Source organism: Battus philenor, unplaced genomic scaffold (genome assembly GCF_028537555.1).
Source record: "Battus philenor isolate CCGP_79_NKW_IND1 unplaced genomic scaffold, ilBatPhil1.0.hap1 SCAF_13, whole genome shotgun sequence".
Lineage (NCBI taxonomy): Eukaryota > Metazoa > Arthropoda > Insecta > Lepidoptera > Papilionidae > Battus > Battus philenor.
This window is the reverse complement of record NW_027181675.1, coordinates 13401267-13427330: the sequence shown is the minus strand read 5'-3', so window position 1 is coordinate 13427330 and position 26064 is coordinate 13401267. Positions and strand designations below refer to the sequence as shown.

The following is a 26064-nucleotide window of genomic DNA, read 5'->3' as shown; positions in this document are numbered from 1 at the left end:
CTTCCGCTGACAGTGTACACACATTTATTTCTTTGCCCGACCTTAATTTATATTCATTTTTATTACAATTTTAACATATAACAAGAAAAAGTGGCGGTGTCTTGTATCCCTTATCAGGGAAACGATTATCTGTACTCATACTGCTTAATACAGGACAGTAGTTCCCCTATGGGGGATGTACTATGTTACGGTTTTTGTTCCGTGGTCATTATTACAAAACCTTAAGGCTCCATCGGCCATTTGATCAGCGCGCGGTAACGTGCCCGTTTCCTCTTAAACTTGCTAATCCACGGGACTATATCGTTTACTTAAAAATAGATAATTTTTTAATAATATTGCATGCATATCATATAATAATTACAAATTACTTTCGTACTTAAAAAAGAAAAAATAAACAAAAACTTACGTTACTTCTCAAGTCACCAATAGGAACGAGTCCAAATAAAAGTTATCTATAATTACATTCATATATTCAACAATAAAACAATTAGCGTTCAACCAAATTTCGACTATAAGATCATACACATTAACTTCATTTTTGCTTATTACATCTTATCTAAATGCACTGGTAATTGACAAAAATAAATCTTTATGGGTAATGAAAAAACATAAAGCAATTAAAATACGACAATTAACTTGCTACCTTGTTTTTTGTTGTTTAGTTGTTTAACTTCAAAGTTAACACACAAAAGAAGATTTATAAAATTTAAATTATTCTTTTCAACCTCGTTTATTCAGATGGAAGCCATTCTATCGTTGCAGGATGAAAGTAAAGAAAATCAGTGCAAGTGGTACGAGTCGAAATCATTTTGGAGACAGGTGAGTCAAGTGATTTTGCACAAACGCACGTTGAGGTTTTATAACGGCTACACCAATTTTGTTATGGACATCCAGGAATAGATATCATCATCTTTTTAGCCATAGAACCTCCACTCGTCCTCCACACGTCACAAGGTGATTACTGAAAATCAACAATGTATGTGCGGTATAAATCAGAACACTCTTTGTGGTCACCTACTCACAGCCGAAACCAGTTAGTTACCATTGTTCTTTATCACCTCATGAAACCTATGTACTCGTATTTACGTTGCGGTTGTAATGAATAAGTTGTTTTTTTTTCTTTAAGTCTTAGAAGTAAACGTTGCTATAAAAAACAGTTTTCAATTCAAACATTATTTGTCAGACATTGTTCAGGTCAAAACAGAATTTATCAAGCAATTATTTGTTACAAAAGTTAAAGTTAAAATTAAAACTAACGAAAGTAAATTTAATAAAATGATTCAGTTAAGATCTGGTCTTTCCAATATTTCTATACAAAGCTTAGACCTGAACGCTGAGGATTCTAGATCGATGGGAAATTGGCATCTTTGAAATGTATAGCTGAAGACGGATATTCAAAATCCAGTGGACGGCTCATCGGACCAACGTTTCAATCCTCAAAGAAAAGACATAAAGGAGAAGCAACCATTGACTGTGCAAATACGAATCCCCAAGTTCTTTGGACATGGCACCCGTAATAAGAACTAAATGTAACATCTGGTGGTGCAAGGTAAAGTAGGAGGTAGGGGATCTGGAGGAAGCTCTCCAATAAGATGGAGAAATTTCATTAAAAATGCCGCTGAAAACTCAATATATGAACGCTCTCACTCCGCCAAACATCCAGCTACATGGCAACACATAGCAAAAGCAGCGGATGCACCAGAATCGACTAGGACATGATTACGACCACTCCGATAGGAGTGCATGACTGTAAAGAAGATATAATGTTACAACAGTCCATTTTGAAATCCTTTTTCAAGGGTATGTTAGAAATGTTACATTATATCGACTCAACATGAATTTGACAAGAAATAAATTTGTTAAGAATATGCCACAGAGTGATTATCACGTGCATTTAAAGACGTTAATAGATACTTCGATCACGAAACGATTCATATACTTTTACTGATAGTTTGAGATATCTGTTCATTTACATAGTACTGGAATATTTTTATTGCTTTACAATGTTTCACTATCGCTCTTAAACAATTCTAAATATTTTATTATGATCATTAAATCATGAACTTATTATTATATAAGCAGTGGTAATGTCGTACTTTTCGATCGTATGTTGCTGGTTTAATCTTAATCACGTAAGGCATAGGCCTCCAAAGATATATATGGAGTAGATATACCATAATCACCACGCTTGCTAGAAGAATTGACAATTGCAGAGCGGTACGCAGAAGGCACTGCTGCCCATCCTCTGGAAGCCTACGTGATGTAGAGGCAATGCTATTTAAGTGATGGACAAAATGATTATAAGAATTGAAATCCGCAACCTACAAAACAATAAGCAAAACTAATAAGCTATACAATTATACTAAATTCAATCTATTTCATTAAGAAATATTAAGATTCGCATAAAATAATAATAACAATCTACCGTTTTAGGGTACATGGCGATTGTAAACTAAAAAAAAACCTTCTTGATAAGAACTAATGAATGAAGATTTAATTCTTGATTTTTTATCTTCCACAGCTGTTGGTGTGCAGCGGCGTGTGGACCATGTACTTCATGACAGGAATGCTGGTCGGCTCACCGACTGTCTTCGTTCCTCAGATGAGACGAGAAGTGAACTCTACTTTTGAAGTCGACGACGACACAGTATCCTGGCTCTGTAAGTCCTTTAGGCTTTATTAATATAATATCTTAGGAATAATAGGTCCTCTGTCTATAACAGAATAAAAGACTTGTGTGAAGCATGGATTTTCCATACGTAACGTGATTACGGAATGCTTGTAATAACATAATTATATATCTAATATAATCAGGCGTTACCTCGCGGAAGTCCATCCTAAGAAAGGGACTGAAATATACAGTAGATTAAAGATGGTAGTTGTATTTCGCATTGTTTATAGCACGCGCATTTATCATCGGGCTGGCGGGCGGTGCACTATTGCACGACTACTGCTACATAGCGGAAGTAGCTATATATAAGTCCCTTTCTTACTTAGCAGAATTATATGCCTATTAAAACATCATTTTTAAGGGTAACCACAGGGAGGCGTGTGAGTGAATTGTTGTCGCGTCTTTTCCCAATATTGTAAACTTTAAGGAACACCGAAAGTCCGTTGTCAAAAATAAACCTAATTTAATCTACTTAGGAATTTATAACAGAACTCTCATTGATCTTTAACTTTTATTTAGCTTATTTTAGCTATTTTATATGTGATTTTAATCCGTTTCGTGAGGTTTATAATTGTAGAAAAGAATCAGAAATAAACTCTAGAAGAAGCAATCTTTTAGACAAAAGTTTAAGAATATTGATTTATGTAAATACATTTTATGATAGATGTAGCTGAAATATAAAGAAGATAATCAGGCGATATCATCGCCAAAGATTTTTGCCATTTAAATATTGATTTATCGAATAATATATCTTTTTAGAAAAACTATTATTAATATATTTGTTGAGCTACAAAGTTTTAATTTAGTACTGATATATGTTCGATTGTATCAAAATATATAATATAAAATAAGGAAGACTAAATTCAACATTAATTCATCTATACCAGGGGTGAGCACATTTGTCATCCACATGACAATTTATATTTAAAAATTTTCTAGCGGGTCGGTCATAAAGTAACATTTATTAATAATTTACAAAACTGTATTTATAGTAAACATTAAAATAAAAATAAAAAAGTAAAGATTTCATTTACGAATTTTAATGCAAAATAAAAATAAACATTAAAATTAAGTTACATATGCACTGCCTTTTCGATACAACCTGTTCAATATCAGCCTGAATTGAACAGGTAGCAGCGTTCTTTCGGTGGTCATTTTTTGATGAATTGTTTCGGTTTACTATATATGTAATTAATTAAACGGTTTTATTTAGTTCGAACCGTACGGAATTTGTCTATTTGGGTCAAAATTAGAAATTGAAATTTAAACACCTTCCCGTTGTCAGATTGGTCTGAAATTTGGTACACACATTTAATTTAGATGACAATACAATATAATAAAATCAATAACATTATAAATCTAAGATGGCCGCAATCTAAGATGTAACGCAATCCGCTGTGCTGGCTTCAATCTCCTTGACCACCCACCATATTCTCCGGACTTAGCCCCAAGTGATTTTCACTTATTTTCAAAATTGAAAGAGGAAATTCGTGGAACAAAATTTCACGATAATGACGCGGTTATAGCTGCCGTAGAGGACTTTTTCCAGAGTCATGAAAATAATTTTTTTTCACAAGGAATAAGGAAGTTAGAAACGCGTTATTCTAAATGCATTGCATTGGAGTGAGATTATGTAGAAAAATAAAATATTATTATTTAAATCTTTTAATTTTTTAATATTGATTCCAAGAATTTTTTGATTCACCCTCGTATATTAAGTAAGAAGTAAAATATTAAAATGAAGTACGCTGTTCAATAAACCTGTTATCAGGTTAGCTGATAAGAAGTCGACACAAAGAGTTATAAAATGGACGGAACCAGAGGTACCGGAGCGAAAGGTAGACCTGGTACCAGATGGGCTGACGAGATCGTGGCTAGGGCATGTGACTTCAAGTTGCCATACAAATTAAATATAAATTATTCAAAATATTTTTTAAAATTTGAAATAATTGTTTTTAAGTTATTTGTAAATATAAAATTAGGCTTTATTATTATTCAATAAATACATGTTTGAGTGTGTGTATGTGTGCGTGTGCGTTCATGCGTGTGTGTGTGATATCGTTTCGATCAATGATTTCAGATATAACGAAAGAATGTTATAATAAAGTAAGTAAGAAAAGCGTTTTTAAAATTTGCAATACTATATAACAAAAATTACTTTTTCTTATGGTTAGTATTTGTTCGCGCAGAATTCGCACTACCAAAATTTATTGGTCTGTTGTATTGCAATCGAAACAATAAGCTAATGTAACATATATCAAAAAGGAAGAAAAGATTTTAAGGCTTTTTCTGACTAATAAGCTATAAATTCACTCCTTTAAAGCTTTTCCACCTATAACCTACAACTTTGTGCATCTATTTTGCATCATCGATGGATTAAATTGAAGGTTGTATACCGTAAAAGTAATATAAACTTTGTTTCAGATTCAGTGTACGGACTCGGTGCGCTGCCTTGGGTGTTCATAGTGCCCATCATGTCTCGCCTTATCGGACGTCGTTTGCCTTTCATCATCGCCAGCTTCAACTTAATGCTCGTTTACATTGTGATGTATTTCAGCACAACGACCAAACAGATTATTGTTGCTGAAATTATGCAGGGATACTTTCAAGCCTGCGATTTGAGCCTCTGTATCATAATTCTATCGGAATACACCTCGCCTAGATATAGAGGTATGTTTCTCACTCTTAAATCGGCAAGCTTTTGCTGGGGTTTTTGGACTTCAAATGCCATCGGTACCTTCTTCCACTGGAAGTACATAATGGTTACTGGAATTGTGATATCTAGTCACACTTTTACGTCGTTCATCTGGCCTGACTCACCGCATTGGTTAGCGAGCAGAGGTCGCTTCGAAGAATGCAAGGCAGCGTTTCGATGGCTAAACGGGATCACTAATTGCTCTGAAAGAGAACTTCACAACCTAATAGAGAGTCAGAGAGAATACTTGAAGAGTAGAGAACAAAAGAGAGTGACATGCGTCTTAAAAGACTACAATTCAATTGAATTCTTTAAGCCATTGTTTTTAATAACAACTTTGATAACACACTACTTTTTCACTGGAAAATTCGTGAACAATATATACGTGTTGGATATTATAAGAGAGATAACTAAAAGTGAAAGAACAGCTTACAATGGTATGTTGATTTTGGACGGCGTAACTATTGTGGGCGTGTATTGTGGTTGCGGCTTGACTAAGATAGTCAACAGACGGAAAATGTACTTGATATCATCTCTAATTGGAATCTGTCTACTTTTCACAATATCTCTATATTTATATCTCGTTAAACTGAATCTTATAGAGGAGAATAAGATATTGTCAGTTGTATTGTTAACAGGTCTAGCTGTTGTAATAAATAGCGGTCCAATGGCTCTCACGACTGCATTCTTTGGTGAAATAATACCATTAAAGTACAAAGCAAGTCTTATTCTTATCGTCGCAAGCGAATATATGTTATTCAGTACAGTAGTACTGAAGACAGCTCCACAAGTTTTCAGAACCTTCGGTCTACATGGCACGTTCTTGATGTACGGAATCGTTACGACTGTCTGTACATATCTGCTGTACTTGTATCTTCCGGAGACAAAAGATAAGACGCTGCAAGAGATAGAGGAGTACTTTAAAAAGAACAAGACGAAAACTACGCAACCGAAAGAAGAAAGCGTATCTTTTCTTGCTAGAAATAATTAGATTTGATTTTGCACATTTGTGTAAACTTTAAGCATTATTAAAGGATTTATTTTAATTTATATTGCATAACGCTAGGGCTATGTTTGATTTTTGTTAGATGCTGTTAGCTGTTCTGGCTTTTACAGCTTCTTCGGACTCGGCGCTCGCGGATTTCGGGTCCACGAGCTAATAAAATAAAAAAAAAATCGTCAGATGCGTTGCCTGATGTATTATTATATCGACTAATTGATTTGTACTCGGTTTTCGGAGAAAGGTGTGGACCTTTCATCCGAAGATATTCTAGTTGGATCGATATCAGAGTTGAGAGAGGATCGGTTTGAGTCGCCGGTGATTGCAGCACTATGTCGCCTGACTTTAGCGAGATGAACGCGCGTTTATCAGCGGGCTGGTGGGCGGTGCACTTCATTGCACGATTGCTGCATAGCGGTAGTAGCTTTATATTAGTCTCTTTCTTACTTAGGATGGACTTCCGCAAAGTAACGCCTGAATCTATAAGATCCAATTCCTTATTTCGATATCGTTCTTGTAACCCATAAACGCCCATTGTAAGGCATATGCCTCCCTCAAAGATATCTATGGGGGGCGGGTTGCCGTACGCAATGTGATGTTATGGTATGCAAAGGACGCTTCTGCCCATCCTCTAAAGACTAGTTTGTGATCAGTGGCAATCCTATATATTTAATGCACAAGGTTTGAATTATATAATATTGTATCCAGGGGATCGAACCGGCGATGAACGGTCGCAAGTATCAATCCTTACCGACGGGCTACCACAGTTCATTTATCACTTCCTTGTAATCTTCAAACGTTACATAAAAATATTATTACACTGAATTGCAATTAACAGTCTTACATGTTCCGCAATTCCTTATACAAAATGTTACAAAAGTAATGTCGTAATGTGAAAATGCCTGAATTTTTACAAATGGCGCCAAATGATTCGCTGCTTTGATATTACGATGCAGATATATAGATATACTTCATCGCTTATAGATAATAAATTCTATATAAATCTACATTATAAATGTCAAAGTGCAGTGACATTCAGCGCCATTTGTAAACATTAAAATACGTTTACATTATAACATTACTTTTGCGCCATCTGTTACAAGAGTAGACGGGGGTTTGATACAAGAAAAAAACTTTATACAAAAATGCTTCAATTATTTTAGTTCTATGCTTGAATAGCTTCATACTTCTTTATGTTATTCGAATTAAAATTCAAAATATTTTTATTCAAATTGGCATTTACATGCACCTTTCAATCGTCGATTATTTCAACATTATTAATAAACTACTACCTGCCCGGAATGCCGATCTGCTGAGCAGCCAGAAACTCAACAGTTGCCCTTTTTAAATGAATTTTGACTAATATTTTATACGTATATTATAACATCAATCATGTAACTGAATCCACAAAGTTCCACACATTTCGATCTACCAAAAACTCTTAAATGCTATAATAAGATATATTCAATAATATACTTATAATTTTAGATCTATTACAAGAAAGAGAAAGTTATATATTGTATATATTATATATTTACTGTATATTAATATATTGTATATATCTAATATATTGTGGAACTTTTTTATTTTTGCGTAAATTTTGACCCGTGATCTAGAGAGATCTGTTAACTTTTTGGAGATTTCGAATTCAACAGGTATGGAAATAATAATAAATACAATTTTCTTTAAATTTATTTTCCTTTTAAACTTTCTTTTATGATCGAAATTTTTACGATGCTATTTTTTCTTTCTTTAATTTCATCGGTATTTGAAAGACATCCACAAATATTACAGCATAATTAACTTGTTTAATGTTAAAAAATTGACTATATAAATGTATACAAATTGAAAGAAGTTTAATTTTTTAACTATACGTAACCTGCGAATGAGGAACAAAAAACCTTAACATTATATCATATGTTAATTAAAGTTCAACCAAACGCGACGTGAGAGATACCATAATATCGCACTGAATAATTATGGAAACAAGTTGTATTCCTCGCTAATAATTCGCAATTGGTTTCCTATCATACTTCAATACAGAAGGTGACGCATTAAAAGAGTACACAAAGCAAACTACACTCTTTATCCTTCTGAACAGAACTATAGCTTAATTGCATCTATAAAATATATTGAATTATTTTTGAAAATGGAATCCACGGAATCTGAAAAAAGAAAATGGTACGGGTCCATACACTTTTGGAGACAGGTGAATCTGATAAACTATATTTTATAAAACATTTATAAGTGTTTTACGCTTTTAAGAGGCTAATTTATAGCTTATTTGTCATTAAAAAGCTTCAAACCTTACAATATTTTTTTTATTGTAATAAAACAGATCATTAACTTTTGGCAATAATTAATATTAATACGCAACAATCAAAATTTTTAAATCACTACTCTTATTATATTGTCATTAGGTTTTTTATTATACCTGAAACAATTGACTTTAGGGATACAGTATATCTTACTTAGTGATATAATAAGCCATTCATTCTCTTAAAGCAGGGGTGAGTAACACGCGGCCCGCTTGCGTTAAATATACTTATTCGACCCGCCAAGCATATATATAATTTATTTTATCGACTTTCTGTGATCAATATAGTGTTATAAAATTGAGTATAATAAAATGATGATACAACAATAAATAATAACCACCGACTAAAAAAAACTTGTGACTAAAAAAGCTGCGTACGTATTATATATACGCTTGTATCGAAAAAACAGAAAAAATAAATTTTGTGTACATTTTTTTACCAGTCTTATATATTTTGCCTTAAATTTGTGTATTTTCTTATTCTATTGTTTACATTAAAAATAAAGTTATGTAAATTATTAAAAAGTGTAACATTATGTGCACACCGTCAAAAAATTTTAACATTCAAATTGGCCCCCTGATTAAAAACGTTTTATAAAGTATTTAATAAGTTATTTATTTATAAGAACGTATAGAGTTAAAGTTTCAATATTTAAAAAAATACTAATAATTTATTTTAAAATTGTTTAGTGCTTTTAAAAATTAATGTGGAAAACTGTTTTTTTTTTATTTTATATCCAAAAAGTATTTAAAAGAGACGTCGAAAATTAATTTTTTTAATTATTATCTTCCACCACTCCACACCTTCCACTTACGGCATAACAAAATATTTCAAGTATAAATTACAAAGTGACTTTCACATTCCTATTTGATTTAATTTTCTCTCTGAGACCCCGGTACCATGAAAAAAGTCGAAATATTTTCGTATCGCGTTTGCTCAGTGAAGCATGCCCATATTTTTGATGTTTGATGATTATTTTGATGTTTTGCTGTTGTATAAATACCAGGCTCTCCGCCATTTGTTACAAGTGAATTGTAGTTTACTTTTTCCGTATAACTGAGACAACCAGAGACTCGATAAGCTGTTTGTTAGAGAGAAATAGACCTAGAGGAAGATCACAAACTCTATGGGCGGACATAAGACTATAACGGAAGCACTCAACGACTTTAAAATAAGGAGGCTTCAGAATAGCAGGTCATAAAGACCTATAGAGGCGACTCGAATCTGCAACTAAGGCTTTCAGAAAAGACGCGACCTTCAGCAATGAAAACAAACGACCAAGAAGGTTTTTTATGGTTGCAATATGATATATATGTGGTAGTGTTTAGTTTTAACAGCAACAATAAAAATCTATCGCTTTTTGGTAAATTTTGAGACATGTCGGTTTTTGTTGTGATTAAGAGAACTTCTTAAGCAGTTCTATTAATTAAAGTTAAAGAAGTAAATTAGAGTGTTTTTCCATCGAACATATCACATGTATATATTACATATATTTACACACAGAAGTTGTCGTGAATTAATTTTATCATATAGTAATTTGAATTAGTGACGGAACGCAAAATCGTGCGGAAGATCTTGGGACCAGCGAGAAATCAAGACGGATCTTGGAGGCTCCGAAAGAATGCCGAAATTGAGACTTTAGTAGCACAGCCAAATATCATTGGCGAATATAAAGCTCAACGAATCCGCTGGCTTGGTCACTTGGAGCGAATGGGATCGGATCGGAGCGTGAAAGTAGCGTACCTGGAAAAACCGAAGGGTCGAAGACCAGTGGGTAGACCCAGGTATCGCTGGAACGATCGCGTTGAGGCAGACTTGCGCGAATTGAATGTCAACCAATGGCAGACGATAGCGCAAGATAGAGGAAAGTGGAAGTCTCTCGCTTCGGAGGCCAAGACCCACTTTGGGTCACTGAGCTAGCGGAGTAGTAGTAGTAGTAGTAGTAATTTGAATAATGAACGTTAGAAAATAAATTTCTCGACGGACTTTGTAAATGTTCATTTTGTAATGTTCAAACCTTTTTACATTTCAACTGAAAGTGCGGCTATCTGAGTTACATAAATGATAGATAAATCTCTTTTAGGCGATTTCTATTCTATTAGAGTGTACTTCTTAAAATATTCCATACAGGACCATATTCTAAAACACTCCTAATGATGTTATTGTAAATGACATATCAATTAGTCAATACAGCGATGCATGTGACCTAATTTTTTTTAAATTTATTAGCCAGATTTTGGATCCGCGAGACCTGAATCCGAAGAAACTGTAAAAGCCAAAACGGCTAACAGCGTCCAGCACCAGTCGAATATAGCCTAGTAAATTACGAGAAGTAAATACAAAGAAATATCTACTCATGTCAAGCTTATATTTTTAATAAAATTAAGTTATATATATATATATATATATATATATATATATATATATATATATATATATATATATATATATGGTGGCGGTTGTGTAATTCGCATTGTTTGCCGCATACGCATTTATCAGCGGGCTGGCGGGCGGTGCATTTCATTGCACGACTACCACTGCATGTGCGGAAGTGGCTAAATATTGGTCCTTTTCTTACTTAGGATGGACTTCCGCGAGGTAACACCTGATTCCATTAAATAGTGATGGTATGGTTTTTTTTATGGCCCCCGCTATAGGAGGCCTCTCGTACCCCTAATTAGTTGGGATCAGGATCTTTGTTTACAATTAAGTGTTCAGATGTGAAGTGAGATGTGAAGTGTTCAGATCTTTCATCTTTATTCTTCACTCACCGTCATTCTTCTCAATTTCTTTTATTCTTATCTTATTTCCATCACAATATCTTTCATTTTGTTCTTTCATTCCTTATTGCTTTCATCGCCTTCCTTCCATCATCTTATTACTCTTAGGTGGCTAGGTCTATTTTTTTATTCTTTATTTTGTTATTGACTTATTCTATTTTTTATCACAGTTTTCATTGGGTTGTGCTTTCTTAATACATTACTACACTTGTGATATTATGGTTATAAAAGTAGACCTTTCACTAAATATACTGACAATATAATTAAGGTATCTGAAAGAAGGTATGTGAAAGTCGCTTAGTGCGAACAGGGCAAGACCGATCATCCTGGCGATGTCTGGGGAAAACCTTTGCCTTGCAATGAGCATCTATCGACAGATATGATGGTAATGAAATATATTCGTATTTTCATAACAGATGACTGAGGGATGATGGTGTTATTGAAACTATTATTTTCAAATAATAATCTAGATCACTCTTAAGACGTGATATAACGTTTCTTTTCTAAGTAAGAAAAGGACCAATATTTATCCACTATATCACTGCATGTGCGGAAGTGGCTAGATATTGGCCCTTTTCTTACTTAGGATGAACTTCCGCAAGGTAACGCCTGATTCCATTAAATGTTTCTTTTCTGTTTCCACAGTTTCTGGTGAGCAGTGGTGTTTGGACCACGTACTTCACGACGGGGATGATGGTGGGGGCACCGACGGTAATCATTCCACAGATCAAACGCGAAGTCAATTCCACCTTCGTAGTCGATGATGAGACCGTATCTTGGCTGTGTAAGTCTTAACTTTAAGATAACATCTAGATATTTCAGCTGTAATGTCCACTGTTGGATGTTGGGCACTTATATCTATAGATATAATAGGAATGGTTGGAAGTGACCAGCTTTTAGCTTCTTCCGATGACCATAATACACACATATATATATATATATATATATATATGTATATATATATATATCCTCTTTCGGCAGACGTCTAATGCTACATCCATCTGCTCTGCTCGCTATGTGTCTTATATACGAACCTTATAACTATTAATTGATTTACTACCTTTCGAATTATTTAAAAAGATATATGTAAAAAGGTTTAACAGCTTTTTTCCACCCGTCAATTTTGTAAAAAAAATTACAATTGACATTTAAATACGTTGATGTTATTTTGTCTTTTTATTTACGAAAAATGGTTTTTGCATGTAATTATAAAGTGCTAAAAGGTAGTACACATAACTTGTTATAGAATATTCGTGTTTTGAATATCAACTATTAGTTAAAGATTTCTGTTCACACGAATCTATATAAATATCAAACGTATTTTTATATTATTATATTATAATAATTTAGCAAATAAAATAACATTCGTCTACGCTTCGATTCAATACTACGAACAAAGTGGGATTTTTATTTAATTTTGTGCTTGACTTTTTCAAATAATTTAGCCTTATATACGCACAACAACAAATTTTATACAAAGAAATCTTATAAGTAGAGAATTTGTACAGAGTAATCCAAAAATTCTTTATTTAATACGCAATGGATTATATCTCTTATTGGCGTCAAGTTATGTCCACCGCAGTTCGGAATGAAATGCCTCAGACCTGAAACGAACAGGCTAAAGAATCACAATATAGGCATAGGCATTGCAGTTAGAATCTCATCTATCTGTGTGATGATATAATTCAATTATATAACAAGGGAAATATTGTATAAGAAAGTAACATGTAAAGATATAGATATGTATCTATTCTATTTATTTACATGTTTCTCGGAATACTGATATTAATGTCCAAAATACCATCTATAATTGAGTATAGGTGAGTAGTGGTAGCCTAAAGATAGAGAACTGAGACTTGTTAACGTCGTTCCCGGGCTTGATTCTGGATATAGTCGTATTTAGAATTCACATCTGCAAAAACATAGGAAAGAAACTTAGCGGTCGTTTTATTAGACAATAACAAAAACAGACAAAAAACATTTAGTTATTATTGAAATTGTCGATTCCGTTTAAAAGTTTTTTTGCAATATTTTAAACTATCGATTAAACATCTCAAACACCAACTGTTTTACCCACTGGCGACCGCAACGGATGCCTACATAACACCATTAACAGCGCCATCTATGAAGCGTCAAGGTTAAACCACTGCTTTACCGACATTAAATAAGCGCGGCACAATACAAAATAGAATTATTAAAGGGACTAGTTTCTTTACATTTATTTCAACCAATACACGACAGTGGAAGGCATAGACCTCACACAAAAATTGCCACAATGACCAGTCTGATCTTGTTAGCAGGACTATTTTTCTTTTTAAATATTACTCTTTATATTTAATAAACATTAAAGTAGCCTTAAGGCGAACACATACGTCCCAATATGTACTAACTTTTGTTAAGTTCTTTATAGTGTAGAAACCCTTAGAGCACAAACTTTGTTAAATTAATAATATGTATAGAAACTTTTTAAACATAATCTAGGATCCTTTTGTCAAAGTGTATATATTGCCCATTAAAAGAAATGCATACTTGTTGATATATCGATTGTACAAAAGACGTGCACGAAAAAGAAAAATTTTAATTTTATTTATGTATTATTTATTTATTACAGATTCCGTATACGGTATTGCTGCCGTACCGTGGGTGTTCATCGTTCCTATATTATCATCATACATAGGACGTCGGTTGCCGTTTATCATAAGCAGTTTCAGCGTGATGATCGTGTTCATTGTACTATACTGCAGTACCATCACCACTCACATCCTGATTGCTGAAATAATGCAAGGTTACATTCAAGCCTGCGATATAATCGTATGCATTATTATTCTATCAGAATACACATCACCTAGATATAGGGGAACGTTTCTCACACTTAAGGCGGCAAACATCTGCTGGGGTATGTGGTTGTCTAACGCCATTGGTGCTTTCCTTCCTTGGAAGTATATTGCTGTCTTCGGTATGGTCATTTGCTGTTACAACTTTACCTCATTCTTCTGGCCCGAATCACCGCAATGGCTAGCAAGCAAAGGTCGCTTCGATGAATGCAAAACTGCATTTCGATGGTTAAATGGTATCGATGAAGATTCAGAAACGGAACTTAAAAATCTAATAGACAATCAATCGAAATATCTAAGGCAACGGAAAGAAAATAAATCTTTCAATTTAAAAGTGTACAACTCTGTTGAATTCTACAAGCCTTTATTTATAATGACTATTATTATAACACAATATTTCTTCACTGGTAAATATGTTAGCGCTATATATATATTGGAAATTATAAAAAAGATAACTGGAAGCGATAAAACAGCTTATACGGGTATGTTGATACTGGATGGGGTCACGGTCGTTGGTGTCTACTGCGGTTGTGGATTGACGAGGATCTTCAGAAGACGCACCATGTACCTGGTGTCGTCTGTTATAGGTTTGCTACTTCTATTCTTGATCTCTCTATACTTATATCTTATAAAATTTAATTTTATTGACGAGAACAAGATATTAACAGTGGTGCTGTTCACATGTCTGTCTATAGTGATAACCGCTGGTCCAATGTCTCTGACAAATGCATTTTTTGGAGAAATAATACCGTTGAAATTTAAAGAAATTTTATTTTTGATAGTATCGTGTGAATATATGTTATACAGTACGATTGTGTTGAAGTTCGCTCCGAAAGTGTTCAAAGCGTTTGGGCTTCACGGCACTTTTCTATTGTACGGCATTGTGACGACTCTATGCACCCTTGTACTGTACTGGTATCTACCCGAGACAAAGGACAAAACGTTGCAAGAAATCGAAGAACACTTTAAGAAGGAGACGAGGGAATCTACGGAATCGAAGGAAGAAAACAAAACACTCGTTGCTCACTGATAAAAATGTTACCAATTTTAATTTCAACCTGTGATCTGTGTTATGAAATCTAGATGTATAGTTCTTTTATTAAATCCAGAGCTTCATTTATAAAATAAATATAATTTAAAATCACTTTTTTGTCTATTTTAATATATTTGTAACCTTTATAAGCAATGATTTAATAAAACTTAACAACTTAATTTTGTTTAAAAAAACATATAAAAATCTAATTCAAGATTTATTTGCTAAATCGTAAAACATTAAAGATTAACCACGTTTGTAAAAAATATGTACATATATACAAATTTCTTACGGAGTTAACAACTCGTTGGATTGTACAACTTTCTTATAAAGTAATCAATATTGATATAAAGTGCAAGGCTAGGCTTCACTGCAAGGCATATGCATCCTGCAAGGATATCTACAAAGAAATATACAACATTTGGCTGGCAAGTTGGCAATCAAAGTGTAGTGCATAAAGTGTGAGTTATATTGGTGGTGGGGTTCCCGGGCGGGAAATCGAATCCGCAACCTACCACCGCAAGTATCGAGCTTAAAACAGAAATTATATTAAATAAAATACATGAAAAGTTGACCGTTAAACACACGAATATCAATGCATTCGGTAACCACAATAATTACTTTATAAATAAAGTGTAGGACATAATAAACTTAACTTTTTTTTATAACTTCTTACAGCCAAAGTTGCAAGAGTTCAAAGAGTACAACTCTGTGACTTGCTTACAGCAGGAGCTAAACACAAATCTAATTCCAACGAAGAAGTCGTACGGTAAAATTTCCCAAGAAAATTCCTATCGAAAAGCAATGACTGAATGGCCACCCCGACGTTCAGATTTGACGCCATATGTTTTTTCTGAAAACACTTCAAGAGTAGAGACAACGTTCCAGAAAATATTAAAAGCAAGAAATATCGACGTTTCCTATTGCTCTAACTTGTGTTTTTGAAAATCTGTAGGATACCTTGATGATATAATTTTGTGTATATATTTATATATATATATATATATATATATATATATATATATATATATATATATATATATTCGTCAAAGTACAACACATACTTTTTTATTGTGTTCTATATTAATTAAATTTGTTTATTAAACATTTATAGTAATTGTCAAATATTTACAATATATACACACATTCATGCAGTGGCGTAACTAGAACCTTTGCCGCCCGGGGCGATCTGCAGTTTGCCGCTCTTTCTATTATAAGTCAATCATATAGTGGTTTTTATAAATTAATACACATAAATAAATTACTAAGTTATTAAATCAATATTAATTATTACACAGAGTAAATTTTTTTTACACATATTTGTATGCACTCGTAAATATATTTATATAATATTTACTCTCCTAGCTTTCATACTAGAAAAATCGTGTATAATGCTCCCAAAATTTATATTATTTGTAATTTCTTGTTCTATTGACAATATTGCAAGATTTTGTAGTCTTAATTGAATTGAATATTGATATATCTCTTCAAAGTAATCATATAAACTAGTCAAAAGAAATGACATTTATAAACTGATATCAAAAGATTTTAGTAAGGAAAAATTGCCGAACAAAATCGTAAAGATCCTTTTCCGAATTCAACTAATTTTAATGAATACAATAAAATAAAATTATTATATTGTTCTTGAATTAGAATTCAAAATTTACACTAAAATGCATTTACATACACCGAGGAATAATATTCGAAATCATATAGTTAATCATAATTTTAAATCAAATATTAAACTTATAATAATCATAATAATCACTTATTATTCAAGAATCAAAATAAATATGAAATGAAAAAGTTGCTTTTTATAACTATAAGTAAATATAAAAAATGCCGCCCCTAGGTAAGTGCCGCCCGGTGCGGACCGCACCCACCGCCCCCCCCTAGGTACGCCACTGCATTCATGGGTATAAAATTAACAAAATAACACGACAATGGTAAAGATATAGCAATGTAAGTGAATAATAACTTACAATTCTTTGCCGGTGTCCTTCGCTATACTGCCAAATAATTATTTATTAGTCTCCTATCTTGTGAGGTCAATGTACTTGCGTAGACACAAACGTTGCTACGGTCGCGACGCATTTATTTAACAAGAGCTACATAAGCTTTAGGTGATAAATTGAAATACATTAAATAAGTGCATTTATAAGTTATATATATACACATATAATAAACTATATAATTGAATTTGGAGTAGACGTTTTATAATACTAAAAAGAAACAAAACTTACAAAGTAACGAGATAGTTTAACACAAAACAACAAAAGCTTGTCCTTTATAATGTTTTTTTATTCAATCCGCTCACTCCCTTCTATCTTAAATCAAGATTTCAATCCGTGATACACAAGAGAAGTCTTTAATCATCAGTAAATCGGAGATTAAAAACGCCAGCACATTCTTCTTTGTTCACAGCCAAATTAACAACACGGGCCGTTCGATTATAGAATACTTTATCGCTAAGTATAAAACCTGCTAAGTCACTATCTATCTTTAAGAAAATGGTTAAGAAATATTTACTAGACCATATATTATTAACCCTTTTATTCATACTTTTTCTTTCTTTGCTTCCATATTCTTTCTGTGGGAAGTGCGATCCAAGTTAGTAAGATGTTTTTATTTGTTATTGTACTTAAAATAAATATATATATATATATATGTATATATATATATATATGTATATATATATATGTATATATATATATATATGTATATATATATATGTATATATATATATATGTGTGTGTGTGTGTGTACAAATCATCGTGATATTTTATTTAAATTATAAAGGCTTGAAATTTGGTACTACGATCGCAAATCTCAGTCCTCTATCGCTATGCTACCACTATTCATATATTATTATAACAACGTCGTCTATTAAAATGATTATTTCATACTTATTACTTCACGCTATGTACAATATTTCGTTCGTAACACGATGTCGTTGAATCGTTTAGATCAGGGATGAAAAACACGCGGCCCGTAGGTCAATAGCGGTCCTTTAAACATGTTTATGCGGCTCGTAAAACATTTCTAAAATTTGAGTTTATTTTATATATATATATATAAACAAATGTATGTTATATATATGTGTGTTTGTTTGAATACTATGGTTGTCTGAAATAAATTGCCACGTGATAAGACTGCCCATTTTTACTATGTAGATTATATATTTTCTAGCGTGTACAATATAGAGTTTTAAATAGATAAATAAATTAGTCTTAGTTTTTAAATATTCGTACTAATTTAAATATATCACAAGGGTAATAAATGCTAATTTAGGTAGCGTATAAATTAATGTCTACTAATAGTTCTTTTTTATAACTGTTGTGATAATTTGAATTAAAGCAACAACACCGCTAATGACTTATTGATAAAATTTATTGGTGAAGCATAATGATAACTTTTTTTAAAGTAGAAATTTAACTATTTCAGTATTTTGTAAAATATACAGACCAGCAAATATGCTAAAACCAATAGGTTTTGAGGTGACCACATAGCACTGTAAACAAATAATTGTTTTTATCTGTAGCGTGCACGCTTCGTGTTACTGGCCACAACGACCACAATACTTCTACTTAAAAACATTGTTGAGCATTTTAAAAATCGAACACCTATTTGAATTCGAAAACCGTTAGTGATATATTCGCTGCTAGTGCATTATAGTTGTGTATATTGTAATTACTCTTTGTATATATGTCTAATATATCTACTTCAATCATTCTTGACTGACATTTTCCTGTCCAAAGTTCTCAGGTGGTTAAACCCTGACTTCCACTAAACGCATATACATCATCGAAGGAAGATCAGATAAATGCTTGGGCAGTAAACCACCTTAGCTAATATAATAAAAAGATATAAGAGTCAATAATCTAAGAAAAGCATTACAATACAATAAAACCAATGTAAGCAAAATAAACTGAGAATCGTAGAGAATGAAAAGAGAGAAAATGGTATGAAAGGGCCAAACAGATGAAATGTAAGAATGAAAGATCTTAAGATGTATGGACGATGAGCGCAAAACTAAAAATATAAGCGAAAAATTAAAAACAAATAAACATCATTGCTGACAACTACGGTCACAATAATCTTATGTAAAAGCGACCAGACCTTGAGGTACTAGAGTAGAGACCAAAAACCAACACGCGCAGCAAGATATCTAACCACAAGGTAAATAAAAAACCTTGAAAGCCACTCTGTGTTTGGCACTAATCGGTGTGACTTAACTTCTGAAGATGCCCCGTGAAACACGTGTTGAGTAATTTGGAGGTGGCGGTTGTGTGATTCGCATTGTTTGCCGCATACGCATTTATCAGCGGGCTGGCGGGCGGTGCATTTTATTGCACGACTACCACTGCATGTGCGGAAGTGGCTAAATATTGGTCCTTTTCTTACTTAGGATTGACTTCCGCGAGGTAACGCTTGATTCCATTAAATATAAAAAACCTTGTTCAAGTCGTCGAAGGATGCTGGTGCAAGTCGCTTGCAACTGGTTTTACAAGAAATCTATGAAAAGGCCTATGTCTAGCAGTGAACGTCTTATAATATCTTCTGCTTTGATTCCATAAAACTAGGATAGTTGATGTTAACTCATATAATCCACTATAAAATCGAATATCCTAATATTTCAAAGCAGGTCATGTGTCTTCGTGTAGCGCCCGCGAAGAAGTGACGTCATAGAAGTTTAGTTTTGCATTTGGGAGCGTTAAATATTTAGTGGACAAGAGAAACTGAAAATATTTTCAAGAATTTCCGTTGAAAACCGATAGCAATTGTGAACAGTTTTAATTTGCAACAGATCTATGATATTTATGGCTTAATAGCGAATCGTAAACATTTTAATGGACCACAGATAATCAAAGACATCGATTAGACAATCGAATGTGAAAAATTGTATATCGAAGTAAAAATATGAGTAACATCGATTTGACAGATATATTTACAAAATGGATTAAAAATCAGCTTTTACCTTTTACTTGACCAGAAATCATAAAGTTTTAACTATATTTTTAATGAAGTTTCTTCTATCTATCTCTCTTAGATTATGTTTACTTACATCCTATGTAAATCAGTAAAACACAAGAATAATATTTTTATTTAAACCAATAAGGAACCTATAACATTTCAATAAAGAAGTAATTAATTATACCACTACAATTAATTTAACAATTTTAAATTTACGTTCCGAGACTCTTATTGCTCAAATGCTAGGATTTCAAGTATCAAAATTATTTTAAAAGTCCTAAATTTTATTTGCAAGCACACACATTAAAGTCAGTTGTACAAGCTTTTTTCCAAATCATTTTGTGATTTAGTGGTTTCAATTTCAAAATCAGTTTACATAATTTTGATTGAAATAGTCAATCCTTGAGTAACGGTAACTTAGTGGTAAAGCACTAAGACATGCGGTCGTAGGTTGCAGGTTCAATTCCTAGAATACAATCTTATAAAATCCACACTTTGTGTATTAATAATAAAGTATTGACACTACTCAGAAAAAAGTTTCCAGAGGATGGGCAGCAGCGTCCTCTGTGTACCATAATACCATACTGCGATCGCCAACTGTGACGCGTGGCGATTACGGCACATTCCCTCATAGAAATCTTTAGTGTACACCTATTCCTTGCAGCGGGTGTCTATAGGTTGTAATGACTGTTACAAATGTTTTATGTCAGTGTATAAATTGACCATATTTTCCATTTACAAATCTGCATTTAGTTCGTGGATATGTTACATCCAAATGATATATAGGAAGATTGGTTATATGTGGCAAATTTTATTATTTCGTATCAAGTTAAACATTGTGTATTAATCTATCGCTGCGGAATTTTACTGCCAGAAGATATAGGCCAGTCGCTTTCAAATAAAATGAACATAAGGTATTTATATGGTAAAATAGTTAATATCGTAAAATGGTTCTGAGCATTAAAGCCTGTTGCTTACAAATGACCTATACATTCTCATTTTTAAGGCTTTTACACTTATAATCAAACAGGAAAATAGAGCGGTCATGTTGTACAGCTGTTCCAAATTTAATATTTAATCTCATATTCTTTTGCTAATTGTAAGTTACTTTTTATCAATTTTCTATTATATTTCTTGAGGTGAACACTGGAAAATAAATATATAAATCGTTAAATAAGCGAAAAATAAGAACTTTCCTCAAATCTTAAAACCAAAAGACTCATTGGACTCGTAAAAAGATGCAAAAGTCATAAAATTTTCACAAGGGAAAAACAAAGAGAAGCTAATGTAACTAGAAGACAAGTTTATAAAGTTACGTAACCGCACGACGAGGTAGGTAGGTTTGCAACTATTTGAATATATGTATAAATACGATTTGGTAACTTTGAAATTGAAAACCTTATCCTGTATACAAGTTTCCATGTAAATGAACTTGGTATCGTCTAATCAAATATTCTAAAAGAATGACAAGGAAGTGTGTGGTGATGCGAGACTGTAGGGTGTCCATTTGTTTCATATTATCATAGACTATTCCCATTTTTATTTTCAGCTTATAAACGCCCACTGCAAGGTATATCATAACCCAAAGATCGCCAGGATGATCGACCTGATAAGACTTTCCATGTCTCTATGCCTTCGGTGTATCTAGTTGGTGGCATACTCACCGTGTCTATCAAAGTGTGGTGTTATAATACACAGAGGACTGCTACCCATCGTCTGGAAACTTTTTTGTAAGCAGTCCGAAAGAATTAATACACAATGTGTGGATTATATATGATTGCATCCGGGAAATGAGCATTTCAGACAAGCAATTCTTCGGGCCATGTCGGTAAGTTTGGTTCTTTTGTGGATCTCCTCATTTCTAATTGAGTTTCGCAGAGAAAACCCTCTCGACTGGGTGACCTTGAGTCTTCTTCTGCGGCCCCTCGTAAGTGACCAAGTCTTTACTAGTATATACTATTAACAGGTGCCAGTACAGATTCTGATGATGCAACCACTGCTAAAATATTTACTATTCTATATTTTGTTTCAGTTCTCTAAACCGAAAAGATTATTAAGAACCATAATTTAATTTATTCATACTTCGATACAGCCAAACAATGTAGATATAAATACAAAAGATTTACTGGGTATTCCAGTTCATGTGGAAGTCTCAAATCACTCGTAGTATGTAGTAACGTATTTATTAGTATCAAGGAAAAAATCCAAAATAAGGTTATACCTTGCAGATATTCAAAACAGTTCATATAAACCTGAATAACGAGATACAATGGGTTTTTTTTTTTCAATTAAAATTTAAATAAAGATAAAAGAATTTAAATAAATTCAGTTGTTCGAAACGACTTTTGCGATATAACATAATTTAATTATGCTATAAGAAGCGGATTGATAATAAATTGTAGGTTTTGTGTAGTCAATTCTCTCACTTTGTGCGTAATTATCTTGTGGGTTACATATCGTGTTAATGAACGTGCGAAGTGCCAATGGTGGTAAAAAAAAATTCAATTTAAAGTTTTAACATCGATTTTTATATGAAAAAAAAACTGACAAGAATGGAGGCTTCACTAAATCTGCAGGATGGACCGATCACATATGAAAAGAAGTGGTATGCATCGATACCATTTTGGAAACAGGTAATTCTGAAAGTTGTCTTTATGATTCTTTGATACACACACATACACCTTTGAGGACCCTATACGCTTTCGAAATTACACGGGGTAATTAGTTATAAATGTAAAAGCTTTAAAAGGGGTAAATATAATTATTTGTCAGCAAAAATCATTGAAGCCTTTACATCAATTTCCAACCCAACATAGTGATGACTCTGAAATATGTTACATTGAACTATATTTTATATTTAAATGCGACAACTTAATTACTCTGGCCCTATAAAGCCTTCAGCAGATAGTATTAACAGTAATTAAATTTAATATAATGTAATACATTTGTTATTTTAGAAACGTTTTTTCATATTATATTAATATTACGCTATTTAATATTTCTGAAAATATTGATTTTTGGATAGGATGTACCATTAATTGATCAAGAGTAAATGAGCCATATATTCCCCCCTTATAAGCTTTTAAACTTGTCACAAATTACCATGTATAAGGTCAATAATTATTGGTTTTAAATTGGTACTTCAACACAATGTACAAAAATTTCTCCTAATTCTAGTTATTGGTGTGTAGCAGCGTTTGGACAATGTTCTTTATGACAGGAATGTTGGTCGGCGCACCGACTGTCTTCATTCCTCAGATTAAAGCCGAAATCAACTCCACCTACAAGATCGAAGACGAGACCATATCTTGGTTGTGTAAGTTCCAACTTTTCAAAAATATCTTTGTCTGTTACAATGTTACCTATATTTACAGTTAATAAATATAAAACATACTGAACTTGTATTAGAACATGACCAAAGATCTGACGGTGTATTTACTTTTGTAGTATATCTCTTTTTTGTGATTATAAAGTTAACTATAAGAGTTCTTCGACTGACAGCTCCATGTGATCTCCTAGTCGCTAAATGAAGCAATTTCTTCAGCCATAAATAACGCGACGACCTGAAACGAGGTTTTTATGGAAGTCGAAAATTTTAAATACCAAAGACAGTAGTTTTTGTTGAGATTAAAAAAAATAAAAGTAGTTCTCTTGAAATAATCAATGTTAGCTAATAACAAAAGTATGTTACACTTATATGATGCAAGAATAATCATTACATTAGTACAAAGGTTGACGATAATTGAAATGAATTTAGTAAGAAAGGAGAAGCTAATAGTAACCTTTGTTTACAGATTCAGTATACGGCATCAGTGCGGTGCCTTGGGTGTTCATCGTACCAACAATTTCACAGATATTCGGCCGACGATTGCTGTTCATCATTGCTGGCTTTAATACGATGCTCGTTTTCGCGGTTCTCTTCTTCAGCACTACCACTAAACAAATTCTAATCTCGGAAATAATGCAAGGCTACTTCCAATCTTGCAATTTAAGTCTTTGCATCATTATTGTATCAGAGTATGCTGCGCCGAGGTACAGAGGAATGTTTTTAACTCTTAAAACCGCTAGTTTCTGCTGGGGTTTTTGGACCTCAAATGCAATTGGTACTTTCTTCCATTGGAAATTCATTCCCGTAGCCGGTATGATTATCTGCCTTCATACATTCACGTCATTCATTTGGCCCGAATCTCCGCAGTGGTTAGCAAGCAGAGGTCGCTTCGAAGAGTGCGTGGTAGCATTTCGCTGGCTAAATGGTTACAATACGAAATCTGAGTCGGAGCTTAAACAACTGATAGAAAGCCAGAGGGTATATTTAAAAGAACGTAAACAAAAGTCTTTCACTATACTTGAATATGTATCAATTGAATTCTACAAGCCTCTGTTTATAATGTTAGTTTTGTTAACTCAATACTTTTTCACTGGTAAATTTGTCTCCAGCATATATATATTGGACATTGTTAAGAAGATAACAGGCAGCGAGAGGACAGCATACACTGGTATGCTGGTATTGGACGGGGTGACAGTCCTGGGGGTGTACTGTGGATGCTTTTTGACGAGAATCATAAACAGACGCACTATGTATTTGGCATCGTCGTCAATAGGATTGATAATTCTGTTTATTATCGCCCTGTACCTATATCTGGTTAAACTGATGTTTATAGTTGAGAATAAGATATTAACTGTGCTATTGTTGACTTGCCTCGCAGTGGTAATGAACAGTGGTCCAATGGCATTGACCACAACTTTCTGTGGTGAAATAATACCTTTGAAGTACAAAGGGTCTATGTTTATGTTGGTTTCTGGCGTGTATATGTCATATAGCACGCTTGTTTTGAAGACAGCTCCACAAGTTTTCAAAGCCCTGGGCCTGCATGGCACCTTCTTGATGTATGGAATCGTAACAGCGGTTTGTACTACGATACTGTACTATTGCCTGCCGGAGACAAAGGACAAGACGCTGCAACAGATTGAAGAAGAAGCGAGTAGTAAAAGATTATTGAAGGAAAACGACGGACAATTTACTGAACATTAAATATAGTGCTATAACATATAGTTACATACAGTTACACGAAAGTATTCATGACATTTATTCTCTTTACAGATGTTACTTTAACTTTAGCTATTATATATTTTATAATTAAAATCTTTAAATAGTACAGTGTATATTTTTATTAAAGAGCTTAATCCTTATAGACTTAACAATCGTAGCTCGCCTGTTTGTTACCCAGAAAGATGGCCAATGGGGTATTAGTCCGGCACACGCCATTATAAATATAAAAATACGTGACATCCGCCAATTTTACCGAACGCAAATCGTAGATAAAAGATACACTGTTTCTCTGTGGGACTGTGAGATCATAGGAGACATATCGAGTTTTAAATATATCACGACAGAAATGATGACGATAACATAAACGTGTGAAGTAAGAAAAGGACCATTATATAGCCACATGCAGTCGTAGTCGTGCAAGGCATGTGCGGAAGTAGCTATATATTAGTCCTTTTCTTACTTAGGATGAACTTTCGCAAAATAACGCCTGATTTCATTAAATATCAACGTGTTATTCAAGACTTTGCATTACTAAAAGGTAAAACAGTTTTAACATTTAAAGTATCTGAACTTCTCAAATCATGGCTTACCACAATCATAAAATACCTGTTAACCTAGAAATTAGAATTCCTTCAGCGAATCCAGTGAACGTAGCCAGAAGTGGCTTGAATCATTACCCGATTTCGGCTCCCTAGTTCCACTCACCTAC

At 33.1% G+C, this 26064-nt stretch overlaps 3 protein-coding genes across 3 annotated transcripts; all 3 read left to right on the top strand.

The window, feature by feature from the left end:
- Nucleotides 1–2566: 2566 nt before the first annotated feature.
- Nucleotides 2567–6357, top strand: LOC137933505 (facilitated trehalose transporter Tret1-like). Its single transcript, XM_068777463.1, has 2 exons — nt 2567–2660; nt 5096–6357. Exons 1-2 carry the CDS (start codon nt 2567–2569, stop codon nt 6355–6357), a joined length of 1356 nt encoding a protein of 451 aa, XP_068633564.1.
- An 8065-nt stretch (nt 6358–14422) lies between these two features.
- On the top strand, nt 14423–15328 carry LOC137933504 (facilitated trehalose transporter Tret1-2 homolog). The gene is made up of 2 exons (XM_068777462.1): nt 14423–14598; nt 15106–15328. Exons 1-2 carry the CDS (start codon nt 14423–14425, stop codon nt 15326–15328), a joined length of 399 nt encoding a protein of 132 aa, XP_068633563.1.
- Nucleotides 15329–22745: 7417 nt separating this feature from the next.
- LOC137933525 (facilitated trehalose transporter Tret1-like) lies at nt 22746–25373 on the top strand. Its single transcript, XM_068777485.1, has 3 exons — nt 22746–22938; nt 23483–23621; nt 24100–25373. The coding sequence occupies exons 1-3, from the start codon at nt 22837–22839 to the stop codon at nt 25335–25337; spliced, it is 1479 nt and encodes a 492-aa protein (XP_068633586.1). The 5' UTR covers nt 22746–22836; the 3' UTR covers nt 25338–25373.
- The last annotated feature ends 691 nt before the right edge of the window (nt 25374–26064 follow it).